This window comes from Puntigrus tetrazona, chromosome 20 (genome assembly GCF_018831695.1).
Source record: "Puntigrus tetrazona isolate hp1 chromosome 20, ASM1883169v1, whole genome shotgun sequence".
Classification (NCBI taxonomy): Eukaryota; Metazoa; Chordata; class Actinopteri; order Cypriniformes; family Cyprinidae; genus Puntigrus; species Puntigrus tetrazona.
The window spans coordinates 17,482,167-17,496,890 of NC_056718.1; the positions used below are offsets into that span (position 1 = coordinate 17,482,167).

Consider the following 14,724-nt stretch of genomic DNA (forward strand, 5'->3'; position numbering starts at 1 on the left):
CACAGATTGAAGACACTGAGGGACAGAATTTTTTTTGTTTTGTTACAGAGTAGATATTCGTCAGACAACGCCCACCTCTTGAATGAGGAATGAGGAAGCGGTTTATATGCCTCAGAAGACTATCCACGGTGTTTAGCTTGCTTAATTAATTTCTATTTACTAAACTAGAGAGAAGTGCCAGCATGAAATGACATTAAAACAGCTACATTAATCCTTATTTTCCCACTGCTCCTACAATGATCCTGGAGTTTAGACAGCCCCGGGATAGCTATAGTTTGTGGAATATTGAGACATAGGCAATCCAAACTCAAAAAATGAATAAAAACAATAATAATATATTTGTAATCTTTGTCTTTGTGTTTTTTTCCTTATTATTTTGTGAGTGTTTGTGAGTGTGTCCCTGTGTGGTGCAGAGTTAAATTCCAGCGCGTGCGTGTAGTTTTTAAATAAACAAGTAAATAAATAGCCATTTGGCAACGCTCAACACTGACCTCTGGTGGTTCTAATGAATGAGTTAATTTTTAAGGAAAATGTCTTCTATATTTTTTAAATATTTTAATACCACCGTCAACGAAATAAATAGCTCGTCAAACCCATAGACATAGGTATATAAACATATCTATGGGCAAACCTTTCTCTCTTTCCTGTCAGTTCTGTTGTGGGCAGGTTGCCATGACAGCGTTAAACAAATGAAGAGCGGATAGAGATGGAGGCTACAGTCTGTTGCTGCAGTCACTATTAAAGTGAGTAAAATCAGTGAGCTAAGAGAGTATTTTGTTTAACTGAGGAATAGAAGCATATATGATCACAAAAGAACATTAAATCGTATACTCAAAACATTAGTTCAATGGCAGCTGATAATTAGCGATGATTTGATATTTAACTAGTTTGACTTCTTGATTAGTTTGAATAGATTAACAGCTCTGTATTTTTGGCTTTTCAGTGTCGTACAATGTCACGCAGTGTCCCTAAAGCGTCTAACTTCCCGTTAGTGGATAAACTTATCGAGGATGAAGCAGAGAAAGAGATACTGCTCTCCAAACCTACATGTTTTATCATCCTTGGAAAACCAGTGAGTTGTCAATATACATTTTTTTCTCTTAAACGTGAAACTAAGGATGAATTCAGGTTGACTGGGAAACCTTTTACCAGGCATTTTAGTGGCAAAAATATATCCTAAAATCAGTCTGAATTCACAGCAGTATTCAGTCAAAAAATAAATGGTATTAAAAATTGTGTTAATTTTTTTTTCAGGGTGTTGGGAAGTCTACTCTTGCTAGACGATTAGCCAAAACGTGGAACTGCATCCTCATTGATGGTAAACGATCAAGTGCCTTTGATGTCACGTTGCCATTATTGCATTTTATAGAGTTCATTAATATTTTTTAAACCCTATTTAGATACAGATGTTCTCAACACACACATCAGTGATGAGACAGAACAAGGTCTACAGGTGTGTATCACTGTTATCAATGTTTAGTTGTTTACTTGGCCACAATAGAAATAACTTTTCTATGCAAACTATGTTGTTTCATATAAGACATTTTGCTATAGCTCTTTAAGATTTTGGCTGAAGGAAAAGCTGTTCCAGAAGAGATGATATTCAAGTTAATTGTAGACCGGCTCAAGGCACCGGATGTAGAACATTATGGTAAGTAAAAATAACACCCAACTGAAATAACATTACTGAATAAAAATTACTACTTAAGTAAATAAACAAACATATAAACCTTTCTTTTGGTGATATATGATATTGTAATGACTTGTTGAGCAGGTTATGTTCTGGCCTGTTTGCCATCAATGTCGGAAGAATATCTGCAGATACAGGAACAAATAGACTTGATTAAAAGCCTCAGAATGCCACCAGACTTTATCATCAACATCAAGGTTTTTCATAATCTTAATACTGACTATTCTCTACCTAATTTTATAAGGCTGGCACTGTGTTATTCACTTCAAACTTGGTGAGGATAATAAATAATTGTGTTTATGCGCGCAGTGTGCAGACAAGGACCTGATCCGCAGGCTATCAGATGAGCGTCAGCATCCAGAGACAGGTCGTGTGTTCCAGAGGGAGAAGTGGGACCCTGATGTGAAGAAAGAGTCACTCGTGAAAAGCAGCAACGGAGAGATTGAGGAAGAGGAAGAGGAAGAAACAGAAGATCTGGGGGAAGAGGTAATACCAGATTCCGGGTTTCTTAACCAGCTTGACCTTTCTAGAAAATATTTATTCTTGTAATTCTTCTAATTTTTTAAATGTTTTGAAACAAAATTGGTAAATGTTTAATAAACTGATAGATATATTAATTTGATCAACAACAGTTGTTATGATTGTTATGAAGTAGCCTACCACTGCGGTTTTTATTAAATGTTTATTGTGTATTTTTCTGTGCACAAATTACTAAATTTAATTGAAAATCTGTTCAAGATGGAAGAGTTAGAACTCCAGAAAGACATGATCACACAGCTAGTAAGATTGTGTGAAAATTACCCAGAGAACACCAACAGCAGGATAATGCGCTATAAGGACACCGTCCTAAGACCCCTAGAGGTAATGGCATCTATAGTATCGCACACTTATAAACACTTACTATTACAGAAACAATCAGCATTATACTTATGTTGGATGTATAGGATTACATGGCAGAACACAATCCTCCATTTTTGTTTGAGCTGGATGGAAACAAGGATCCAGATGATCTCTTTGAGGTGGGTGAACTCAGTCAAACTGTAATGAGTAAGGATGTAAAGTATAACATTTTAATAAATGTTCAAATTCTATTAGAGTAATTTAATCCATATCACAATTATAATGATAAAAGAACGGGAACTATAGTGTTCGAATGAAAAATCATCCTAAACTTTCATCACAAATCTGAATGAGTTTCTTTCTTCTGTGAAATATGAAATATATTTTTAATAATGTTGTATTGGGAAAATAAATAGTTAGTGAGACCAGCAACTGTTTGGTTACCCACTTCATTAAAAACATCTTCTTTTGTGTTCAAAAACAAAAAAAAAAATCATACAGGTTTAGAACAACTAGAGGATGAGTAAATGTTGACAACTTTCAGTTTTGGGTGAACTGTCACTTTAAGATATATTTCTGTCTTGAAATCACTAAAGCATTCAAAAACAGTATGATTTAAACACATAACTTAACAATTGTGTGTGGATGTGCACAGTCAGTATTATCTCGTTTGGAGTTCATGGCTGTGAGATGTCCACCTGTACCTGTGCGTTTAATGCCAACAGAGGAAGCAGAGCTTGCTGATCAGATGGATACGGTCAGTTCATGTAAGCACACACTTCTCTAAACTGACCTTCATTTTATGTGCCTCTTCACCTTGTCTGTTGTTTTCTTTTTCAGGAGGAGCTGTTTCGGACTCTGTCTTCCTGTAGAAATGTGGCACCAGGCTTTCATTGGCGAAAGAGTCGATGGTCCGCCAACTGTCCGGTGGCGCTCAAAGAGGGCAGGATCATCAAGGGCAAACCAGAGTTTGCCATTGGGTTAGTGAAAACTCATTTATTATAAATAAACTTTTTCATCCTGAGGGATTGTTTATAAATTCAGTTCTTTCTCTCCACCAGCTTCATGGATAAGTTCTACATCCTATCATCCCAAGAAGCCCTACAGAATTTCATGGTGAATCCTCGACGCTACCTGCTGCCATGCATACCCCACTTGCCTTGCAAGGTGTCTGTGATCGGCCCTCCATGCTCAGGAAAGAGCACAATGAGTACACTGCTGGCTGAGTATTACGGGGCTGTAGTGGTAGATGTTGAAGCGCTGATGGAGCGTACGCTTGGTACGTTCACAAAAGACATGCTGGACAAAGTGCGGCAAGATGCCACGCTAGCAGGCTTAGAGAAGGTCAGGACCAAGATGCAGCTCGAGGCTACAAATGCATCAGGTTAGAAAACACCAACAATAATTTTAAAACATTGAAGATATTCTTAGACATCTTTATGATGGTATTTCTTTCATTTTGAAGGTAATGTGACAACTAATGAAGGAGAGTCTGGTGAAACGTACACAGGTGAGGTCAATCCACACACAACATGGACTTTACACCTCCTCGGTTTCATTGATAACAATGTTCTGTGCTTTAACATATTGTTAACTGGTATCGTTCACTTTATTTCCAGATACACACCCAGTCGGTGAAGTAAGTGAAAAAGGTATGAATCCAGTAGTTAAACAGTGTTAAAATACTATAAATTATAAATACGTTTGAATGCACTATGCTACAATTATTTATTATTGATAAATCTACAAAAAGGTGTTTTTATTCATTCGATACAATTAAATATAAAAAGTAGATTAATCTCTAAACCTCTGAATTACTAAAAAATATTACTAAAACTAAAACTGAAATTACAAAAGAAAAATAGCTAAATAGAAATATTAAAAACAACAAAAACGAATAAAATGACAACAGTACAGCTAAACTATAAAAGCTAATTCAAAATATTAATAAACATTATAATAGGATATAAATAATAAAACAACAATGAATTGGTAATGTGCCTTTTTACAGTAATGGAGGTGACAGAAGATCACCCAGATGTTCAAGCTTTTGTGGAGAAAGCTATAAAGAAAGCAGCAGAGTCTCCAGCCACAGCTCCACGGGAGCTTTTTTTGGAGGCCTTTGAGAAGCACATACGAGAGGTAGACTGCTAAGCTTCCTCCTCTAGCTCTCATACTTATTGTACATAGCATTATTTGTGTTTAAGAGTGCCTTTGTGTTGTTAGATTGAGGCTGAAGATGCTGAACGTAAAAGGGGATGGATACTGGACAACGTTACCAGCAGTAGATCACAGCTGATCACTATTGAGGAATTACATAGTGTTGTAACACCAGAAGTCCTATTCTGTCTGAAAGATAATGATGGAGAGGGTGAGAAAAAGACTTTTCATGTATACATGCATAAACAATATCCTATGGCGGTTTAGGCCATTATGTCCACTTAGTTGTGATGGTCAGTTGTTGCTATCTATTGAAGGAAGGACTGTACTTACCAGGATGTATGAACGGAGTAAAGAACAGGTGGATAGAGCTGTGCTGGCTCGCCTACAAAGAGAAAGAAAACTGCAGAGGACACAAGACATCAATGATAGACTGTGAGTGTGGCAATGACTGAGTGCAAATGTTCAGAAAATATATAGTGAGAAATAAAAAAAAAATTAAATCACGGGAAGAAATCTTTATTCTTTTCTAATTTAATAACTTTGCAGTTATATTATGAAACAAAATGTTCAAAATCCTAGAACTGTTCAAATGTTCAAAATCTGTTTCCAGATTTAAATTAGATATCCATTCAGATCAAGTTGTGTGTAAATGGATCTCAAAAACCTGTAGAGAAAAACAATGTTTAGGAAACAGTAAACAATTTCATAATGGAAAGTTATAAAGTGGTGGTTTACATGTTTTAAAATTGTGGTAAAGTCCTGTTCTTAGCGTACTTTCAGCAGTTTTTATGCTTTTTTGCAGGAAACAAAATGAGGACTCAAAAAAAGGTTCACAGCCTACTGACACCAAGTCCAAACTAGAGACATTGCATGAGGAGTCAGGTAATACTCTTTAACATCTCTCAAGTATCCACATACACTAGACATAAACTACCACAATAAAGTTACGAAAGTTATTTTTATTTCAAATAAATTCTGTTCTTTTAAAAAAAAAAAAAAATTAATCAAAGAATAAAAACATGCATCACAGTTTCCACAAAATATTAAGCAGCACTGTTGATAATAACATAATAAAAAAAAATTGAAGCAGCAGATCAACATATTATCTCATCTCTTTCAACACTACCTGAAAGAAAAAAAACTCAGTTTATTCTATTTTTTCACATAAATGTTAAAGTTTGTTTTAAAGTAATTTCTGTATTTGCAGAGAGTTTTGATAAGTCTGATGAAGAAGACAAAACTGTAAACCATGAAGGTTTGTAGTCGTATTGTCTATTATATATCTTTTTTTTCTTCAGTAGTGTTATTTAACCTTTACTTAATTGTATGTCTTCATGGTGTTTATTTGTGCATCTCTAAATATATCTGGCCGTGCAGAGATGGTGTTGCAAACCGTGTGGGAAAATGGTTATCCTGACGGCCCAGAGATGGAGGCTTTTAGTGTACAGTTGAAACAATTTCTGGCAGATTGGGAAAATATGGAGCACACAATTACCTGCAGCTACGCTATACTGGACATCAGCAACAAGACAACCCAGGACACACTCCAAGAGATGATTTACCATATGGAGAGTATGTGGAATGAATTATCTGACCGTTTTAAGCGCTTTCTTTCACTTCATATTTCCAGACACTAACAATATCTTTACTTTCTCTCTTAGAGCCATTTAAGTACACAGCTTTGAGCATATCTAGTTCAGACCTGGAGGAGGAGGAAGAGGCCCTACATGCCCTGACACTGGCTGAGAAACCAGATGTTAATGAAGAGGAGGAGCAAGAAGCAGAGGTTGCACCCATTATTAATGAAGTATCCTGTATATATAGTATATATTAGCATTTTGGGAAACCATGACCAACAATTTGACCAAAAACAGTATAAAAACACCTGTTGCTTATTCTCAGAATATCATACCACTCTATTGTTTATGATGGTCTCAGGAGGATACCAGCTTTAAGAGACACCTGGGAGACACCAAGAATTTTTGTCCAGTGGTGCTAAAGGAGAAGGGTACGCTACAACCATGTCTGGATGAATATGCTGCAAAGTACAGAGACAAAGTCTACTATTTCTCCAGCACAGAGGCACAAGAAAAGTTCCTACAGAATCCTGAACTTTACATCTCTAGCACACAACTACTAAAGGTATAGGCAGCATTTTAAGATAACTGATAAAAACACACAAAAATGTTAGCAAGTGACGACAGAACTCTGACTTTGTTTTGTACTTTTGAAGGGTTAACCCTAACCCTAACCCTTTTGAACTTTTGATCAGTTGTATCAGTGAAAACTGAAAACAAATAGAAAATGATAAATATGTGCAAATAATGTATATGTATAACACATTTGTATGCCACCAGCAACCTGTGCTGCGGGTCTTCTTGCTAGGAGTGAGAGGTTCTGGGAAGACCACCTATGGGAAGTGGCTTGCAGAGCAGCTGGGAGTCTTTCACATCCAGTTCCGAGAGCGGTTGCAGGAGCTTATCTTACGGAAGACCCAGAAACATGTGTCTTACGCAGATGACACTGAACCCCCTGAGGAACCTCCAGAGGAGCTGCAGGGCCTGCTTGAGGCTCAGGCCCAGGGTCGGACCACAGTGTCCCCTCTAGACCAGAACGATGAGCCCAGTCATGAGGATACTGTGTCTGATGATCCTGACACAAAGGTAAAAGAGTGATGTTTCTATTTTTATTTTATATTTTTATCTTGAAGCAATTTCCACTGAGTAACTGTAATTGTATTTTTGTAGGAAGAACAAGCATTGACTGAAGATGAAGAGGCCATAAAGGCATACCTGCAGGATGGAGATCCTCTCCCACCAGAGATACTGGAAATGGTTTTATTACAGTGGTGGAACCAGGAACCCTACAAGTAATTGCTCATTCACACATTATCTGCCTATAATGTTTTAAATAAATGTAGCTTAACAATGAAACGAAACAAAGGATAAAAATCAATTTGACACATTATTACACTATTATGTGCTTTCTCGTGGCTAGTTTTTCTAATATTTTAAGTTATGAAAATTTCTCTCTCAGATCCACAGGGTTTATTCTGGAGGGATTTCCCCAAAACCAAGAGGAGGTGTCCTTCATGGTGGAGCATCACTTGTTTCCAGATGTAGTGGCAACGATGTCGGTAGAGGTTTCTGACGTGGTCAAGCGTCTCCTGCCTTCGCGGCTCACATGTTGGAAAGAGAGACGAGACCGCAGACAAGAACAGTTGCGTCTGGTCATTAAGCTGAGGAGGGAACTCAGGGTCAGTGTTTATCCGAAACAAAAAGGCAAAATAAATAGCTCATATGGACCGTAAAGCAGGTGAAACTTTTCATTTTTACTAAATATTCATTGGTCTGTGTCAAAATACAGGAGCGGGCCATCATACAGAGAAGAGCTGAGCTTATGGCTGAACGTACACCCAGAAAAAACAGCCCACTCACTCTGAGGCCCAAAGAAAAGGTCATTGATTGCGGCCATTGTTTCTTGCTTCGATGAATGGCACAGACAGATTCTGACTGGACTTTTGTTCCACAATCAGGATGAGGATGACAAGGAGGTGCAAGAAGAATCAGAGGCGATGGATGAAGAACAGCAGGAATTGGAGGAGATGAAGGCCATGCTGCTAGAGGAGTTTCCTGCTGTGGAGGAAGAGGAGGCAGAGGATGAAGAAACAGAAGCTGGTGCAGAAGAGAGGCTGGAAATGGAGATCAGTCAGAGGTTTGAGAAAGATGACAACAACCTCACCAGTATGATGGTAAGGAGAAGATGCTGAAAGGACATTTTAGAAATGATTCTGCCACTTAATTCCTAAGGAAATTGCCTTTTCTTGTTTGGAAGATTTTTATGCATTTGTTCAACTAAATTCAATTAAATAAAGTATGGATTGTTTTTTAGGACTTTCTAACAGACAACCAAATACCCCGTCTGGTTATAAGTGCAGGCCGTCCGCCTCGGATTGTGAGGTATCAGCTCCTACAGGCAATCGAACCACTGATTGTTAACAGAGAGTCGCTGTTTCAAATGTGCCAGCCAATCAGCTACAGTCTTGCCAGAAGACTCCTGTACAGATCCTATAAATATCCCAGTGCCTTCGGGTGCTGGGATCCTGTTAAGGTAAGGGTGGATATACAAATTTTCAATGACTGGAAATAAAACAGCTTAAAAATAAAGTTAAGGAAATCTCTGTTCTGTAGTACGCAGAAGGGGATTTGATCCAGCCTCTGCAGGGCCCTTTCAACGCCACCTTCCCTGTCATCCTACACCAATTCATCTACTTTTTTTCATCCAAGGAGACATGCAATACCTTTATCCTCAACCCAATCAAATATCTTCGTCAACCAAAGCCAAATCCTTCCTTTCCCATCAAACTGGCTATCATTGGCCCACCCAAAGCAGGCAAAACCACAGGTCAGTCATTACTTTGAGTGTTTTTAGGCACTCAAAAATATATAATACATAAAAGGCAATTGTTTTTGTAGTAGTTAATGGCCTCTTAACTGTGTGTACACGCAGTGGCCCGGGTATTTGCACGCGAGTATGGTCTCGCTCGCCTCTCAATTGGGGATGCAATACGTATGGTACTCAACAACCAGGCCAAAACTGAGCTGACTAATCAAGTGCAAAAGCATTTGAACCAGGGCTTGACTGTACCTGATGAACTAGCCATCCAGTGCCTGGAAGTGGCAGTAATGAGCCTGGTCTGCAGCACACGTGGGTGAGGACCACAGCTATATCCCAATCAAAGAATATATTCCTGCAAGAAAATAACATGTGTGTCACTATACATTGTGATTCTCAGGTTTGTGTTGGACGGCTTTCCTGTGACCAAGCATCAGGCTGAATTGCTGGAATCGTGCAGCATTATTCCTATGCTAGTGATCGAACTGCAACTGGACACTGCGGAAGTGCTGCGGAGAGGCTTAAGGGACAGAGAAAAAAACAACAGGTCACCAGCACATTTTTTATTTGATTTTATATTTTCAGTTTGCTTTTTAAATTTTAGCTCATGTTTAGTAATTTTATGAAATATATGTATGTGTATTTTACATTATTATATATTATATAATTTTTATTTCCTTTTAGCATTTTCTATTCATAATATAGATTTTTTTAATTAATGAAAATTATTTGTATTTGTATGAGTTTTTGAAATGAGTAAGCAAGGTTTGAGTTATTAAACCGAGAGTTCAGTTTTTATATGCTTTCTAGAATACACACCTGCTGAAAACAACGTGTACAGTGTAAAGGTTTTTGTTTAGTTTTTTTTACCGTGGACAGTGATACAAATTTTGTGGTATTGTGGTCTGGCATATCATGTATATTAAATGCAAATGTTCAAAATTTGTAAGCTTATGGCAGCTCTCTCTCTCCAACAGGTCTTACCCAATGCATGACAGCCCCCAGGTCTTAAACATTCGCAACTCTTGCTTCAGGCGGGAAGTTGAAGCTCTCAGGCTACACTTTCATCAACAGTATCACAACTGGACTCCCGTTGATGCTCACAAGAGCAAGTGGTGGGTGTGGGAGCGAGTTTTGGATGAGGTTCGCATTAGCTTGAGACACATTCATGATTACCTGGAAAAGATTCACAAAGGTGAGAGCATGCAAATGACACACAGTCGTCGAACAAGAATTACTAGTGTTATCCATTGTAAGGTGACTTTGTTCTGTCATTCTCACAGGCCGGGCAGCCTGCATAGACAAACTGTGCATTACCCCACGAGAGCTGCAGTCCCGGCTAGGGGAGTTTGGGCAGTACTGTCCAGTTAGCTTAGCTCTTCATCACCATCTGGAGGACTGTTCACATAATACCTCACTGGAATTGGCTGCAGAGTTCAGGGGCCGCTTCTACAAAATGGCCAGCAGGGATTTTCTAGAGGTAAAGGATCGGAAAGTCCAGCATCTGACAGAAATATTGGTTTAACTGACTTACAACTCTCTTTATGTGTTTAATAAGAGATTTCTAGAATCTCCGGAACAGTTTGTGGCTCCAGGTTGCCCATACCCGTTACCTCCTCCTTCACTCCTGCCTTATAAACTCAATGCAGGCCAGGTGAAGAGTAGATTCCCTCAACAGGTAGAGATGAAGGGTTTCTGCCCTGTCACTTATCTGGATGGTCAACAGAGGTACAGCAAAGACACACTACAACACTTACAGAATGAATGACCTTAATTTTACTGCAGTTTTGCTCACTGCAATTATTAATACGCTACATTTTTACTTCATTCCAAGTAAAAACACATTCCTGCAAATGAATTCTCTTCGCCTGTAGGTACGAGGCCTTGGTGCGTGGAAACACTGAGTATGCTGTTGAGTACCGAAATAAGATCTATATTTTTGAGAATGACAAGAAACGAGAAAAATTTCTCCAGTGAGTATTCGTTTTGCAGAGGGGATCTCTGATTGGCTAATGCATTTACTTTGCCATTACATTAATAAAATACATTTTAAAAACATAAGAACTGTTCTTAGGTCTCCTGAGACTTACTGGGAGCAAAAACTTCCACACAAACTACCTCCACTGGAAGATCCAGTCTCACTAACCTCTTTACCAATCCTGGGCTATTTAGAACAAGTAAGAGGACACTGAAGCACACAATCTGCTGCTTTCGTCTAACTCTAAATATTGGTCACATAATTGTATAACCATCAGTAAACCATTTTTTAACGAGTGGTAAAATATTTTTAATATTTGTTTTTTTGTGAAAATTTATTGAATTATCTCATCACAGTTGCATTTTGCTATTATTGTACATGTATTAAAAAATCTCTGTTTTCTTTTTCAGAGTGTGGCAGTACCCATAATCAAAGCCATGGCTGCTGTTGGTCAGCTGAAGCCAAAGTTGCCTTTTCTCAGTGTGAAGAAATCTGCTATATTGTACCTGGCCTTTCATTTGAAAGGTGGCCTTGAATCTCTTATTTTAGCTTGCTTTTAGAATAGCTAAAACGAGAATTTGTTAATAAACTCATTCATTGAATGTATGGTATTTCAAGTCTAAGTAAACACTTTTTCTTCTACCCTTTCTTTCTACCCTTCCACACCCACAGCATTCAACAGCAGGAATCCAGACTATATACGTCAGAAGTACAAAAAGAAACTTCAAAAGTTTGAGGAAAGCTGTGAGCTCATCTCATACCTGAGTACCACCATGAAGACATACAAATCCCCTCACAACCTGCCCCCTGATTTTGCACAGAAGCTGGACAGGTTTCTGGCTCTAGAGAAGTCCACCAAAACAGCCTCGGGGCTGATACAGCTTGGGGGAAGTTAGAGCATAGCTTCAAATAATAAAAACCTCAAGTCAGACTCAGCACATCACAATATTTGACAGTATTGGTTGATGTTACATTAGTAAAATTCATATACATTTTCAGTGAAGTTTGTTAAAGTGTTTATTTCAATGGACAATTTGATTTTGATTTTTGTGTTGGTGTTGTTGATTTTATTATTAAGAACTTAATGGATAATGGAAAAACACACATACTTGAATGCATGAGTAAATATGCAAAACGATTCGTCATCGTTGTGCGCCATTCGCCTCGGTTACCCTGACAACGAGACACACACAACATGGCATCCACTGTACATTTAGAGATCGTCGGTCTTCTAAATAAACACAACTTTCAAATAGCCAAAAGCATTGTCGAGGTAAAAATTTTTAAGAGGCTAACTCACTTTATATGTATTATTTTAACGTGATTAAATTGTTAAAAATCCATAACGTCTTTACAGGGACTGAAAAATAAATTCTCGGAGTCATTTGATGATCCAACTATTCGGCCGTTGCTGGAATGCGACTGGCACGAATATTTATCGAATAAAAAGAGGGTAAGGCACTTTACTACTTCAATTATATCCCGCTCGCTTGTTTCCCGAAGCTTATTATTTTAGTAATAATCGCGTACGATGACTCGTCAAGGAGCTGAAAGGGGAGGTTTGGCAGTACAGCGGCTGTCTAATGGCCTTCGCAAACGGTCAGTTGATCGGGGATGAAAGGAAACTGTCCAGCTGGGCAGAGAAAGAGTGGAAGTTTTCTTTCCATCGACCTCAGGCGCTTTATAAAGCCCTGGCTGAGGAGTATTACACCAGCAACCTGAGAAGCAGAGGGGTAAATGTTAATCCAGCGAATGAATAAACGCACATCATATTTAATTAGACTAGAACTATCTATAATTTCACATAATAGCTACAAGGTGTGCAACATCTGCTTTCTCTTCCACGCAGCATATTTTTGTTTATATGGATATTGAAAGCGGTGGAGAGACATTTGGCAGACTGTTGTTTGAGGTAAATAGATGTTATGCCTCTTGATAATGTAAATGTAAGGTGATTGATCATTTGATTGCTTGTGGAAATGCGTTTCCACTTCATTGTTCTCCACCCTCAAAGTGTTTTAAATGTAACCTGTCAGCTGTTCTCAGACTTGTGTCCAAAGACGTGTAGGAACTTTAAAGCCTTGTGCACTGGAGAGGCAGGTTTGTCCGAGAGTAATCTTGAGTTGAGCTATAAAGGCTCAATTTTCCACAGAGTTGTCCCAAATGGCTGGCTGCAAGGTGGAGGTAAGATAATAATAATCATAATTGTATCGAAATAGTAGGAAGAAAAACCTTGCGAATGTAATGTAATGTAATTCATTGACATATTGATGATTTTGATTACAGATATTTCGCCTGAAAGGAAAGGCACTGGGGGGGAGTCTATCTATGGCCCAATATTTCAGGGTACAGAGTTTGTGCCACATAATTGTGTTGCATACTTTGGTCGTTAAAGGCCTAATTAACGTGAACACTTTCACAAGATGGATAATATTGCATTAAAATGATAACTGTCAATTTGATTTCTTGGTGACTTCTAGATGAGAATTTTGTGGTAACCCACAACAAGCGTGGCATTCTGGGAATGGCTAATCGAGGTGCTCATAGCAACGGCTCTCAATTCTACATCACACTGGAGCCAGCCTCCTGGATGGACCACAAATATGTCGCTTTTGGGTAACGACTCCATACTGATTATACACATACACACACAAGAAAGCCCAAGTTATGAGAGCTTGTCTTGATATTTGGCTTTGCGTTAATAATGCATACAGTATCCAAAAGGTAAAAGCTTAATTAAGATCTTTGCTATTTACCGTTCTTACAAAATTTTAAATCTCCATCATAGCCATTTCTTTCTCTCCAGGCAACTTGTTGAGGGCACAGAGGTTCTGAAGAGACTAGAGGCATTGCCGACCTACAATGAGAGACCCAAACAGGACTGCAAAATATCAGCATGTGGAGTATTTGAGCCCTGAGTAATCCCACACCGGCTATAGATCAAGACAGCGATACAAGAAGCATTTTAATAACCATTTCATTATATGTAGAAATACTTTTATGCTTTTCTATGTAAAGGTTAAAAATAAAGGCAATAAACACCTCAATTTATACACCGCCTGTACTGCTCTTTTTGAGGCACCATCATGGCAATTGGATGTCAGCATCCTGTTATGCTGCCTTTTTGGATTTGGTTCCCTTGATACAGCGGTTTATAAAAGAGCCAAAATGCTGTCCAGAGTATGAAATAGAAGAGTTTAGGATTACTGGAGAGGATTTTACAGAAGAGAGACATTTTTAGAAATCACCTGAATCTGAAGAACAATTAATGCCTTCAGACCTGTATGTTTTGGATATTAGACGTCTACAGAGTAAACCTGGAGAACATTAAATACATTCAAATACAGTAGTCAAAGCTGTATTTGGATCAAAGCCTTTCACCAAAATGAGTTATTGTCTTAGGATAACGTTGATCAACTTTTTAATACTTCAAATGGTGACTACTGTAGATGTAACTTGCTACCTGAAGAAAATAATTTGATCTCAAAATAATAAAATGTAATTCCATTCATGTATTTGTCTTATAAGTGGGCTGTCGGTCATCCCAGAGAAAATAAAGATTAGATTATTAATACAATTTCATAAAGCAAATGTTTCGCCGCTCAAAATTCTTGAAATACAAACGGCTGTTTGAATCGTAAACTTTAAAGCCGAGGTC

At 38.1% G+C, this 14,724-nt stretch overlaps 2 protein-coding genes across 2 annotated transcripts; both read left to right on the plus strand.

The window, feature by feature from the left end:
- Positions 1–655: 655 nt before the first annotated feature.
- On the plus strand, positions 656–11,964 carry ak9 (adenylate kinase 9). The gene is made up of 38 exons (XM_043219649.1): positions 656–743; positions 944–1,072; positions 1,255–1,318; positions 1,401–1,453; positions 1,555–1,651; positions 1,775–1,887; positions 2,000–2,176; positions 2,429–2,551; positions 2,635–2,709; positions 3,186–3,287; positions 3,371–3,510; positions 3,592–3,914; positions 3,996–4,040; positions 4,150–4,182; positions 4,542–4,672; positions 4,757–4,901; positions 5,008–5,125; positions 5,496–5,575; positions 5,901–5,948; positions 6,071–6,265; positions 6,355–6,479; positions 6,632–6,835; positions 7,051–7,356; positions 7,441–7,562; positions 7,730–7,949; positions 8,060–8,149; positions 8,229–8,444; positions 8,585–8,803; positions 8,884–9,097; positions 9,203–9,404; positions 9,489–9,635; positions 10,066–10,283; positions 10,372–10,568; positions 10,647–10,816; positions 10,963–11,061; positions 11,163–11,265; positions 11,477–11,591; positions 11,739–11,964. The coding sequence occupies exons 2-38, from the start codon at positions 953–955 to the stop codon at positions 11,960–11,962; spliced, it is 5,373 nt and encodes a 1,790-aa protein (XP_043075584.1). The 5' UTR covers positions 656–743; positions 944–952; the 3' UTR covers positions 11,963–11,964.
- A 265-nt stretch (positions 11,965–12,229) lies between these two features.
- Positions 12,230–14,609, plus strand: ppil6 (peptidylprolyl isomerase (cyclophilin)-like 6). The gene is made up of 8 exons (XM_043219654.1): positions 12,230–12,339; positions 12,424–12,519; positions 12,611–12,799; positions 12,916–12,978; positions 13,103–13,250; positions 13,353–13,412; positions 13,547–13,682; positions 13,873–14,609. The coding sequence occupies exons 1-8, from the start codon at positions 12,262–12,264 to the stop codon at positions 13,982–13,984; spliced, it is 882 nt and encodes a 293-aa protein (XP_043075589.1). The 5' UTR covers positions 12,230–12,261; the 3' UTR covers positions 13,985–14,609.
- The last annotated feature ends 115 nt before the right edge of the window (positions 14,610–14,724 follow it).

Bases quoted from the DNA above. Each gene is read 5' to 3' on its own strand.
- ak9 (XM_043219649.1), top strand. From the start codon at position 953: ATGTCACGCAGTGTCCCTAAAGCGTCTAACTTCCCGTTAGTGGATAAA. The intron at 9,098-9,202 runs GTCAGTCATTAC...GTGTACACGCAG, and splicing joins CAAAGCAGGCAAAACCACAG to TGGCCCGGGTATTTGCACGC. The intron at 11,592-11,738 runs GTGGCCTTGAAT...CCACACCCACAG, and splicing joins CCTGGCCTTTCATTTGAAAG to CATTCAACAGCAGGAATCCA.
- ppil6 (XM_043219654.1), top strand. From the start codon at position 12,262: ATGGCATCCACTGTACATTTAGAGATCGTCGGTCTTCTAAATAAACAC. The intron at 12,800-12,915 runs GTAAATGTTAAT...TCTTCCACGCAG, and splicing joins GCAACCTGAGAAGCAGAGGG to CATATTTTTGTTTATATGGA. The intron at 13,683-13,872 runs GTAACGACTCCA...CTTTCTCTCCAG, and splicing joins CACAAATATGTCGCTTTTGG to GCAACTTGTTGAGGGCACAG.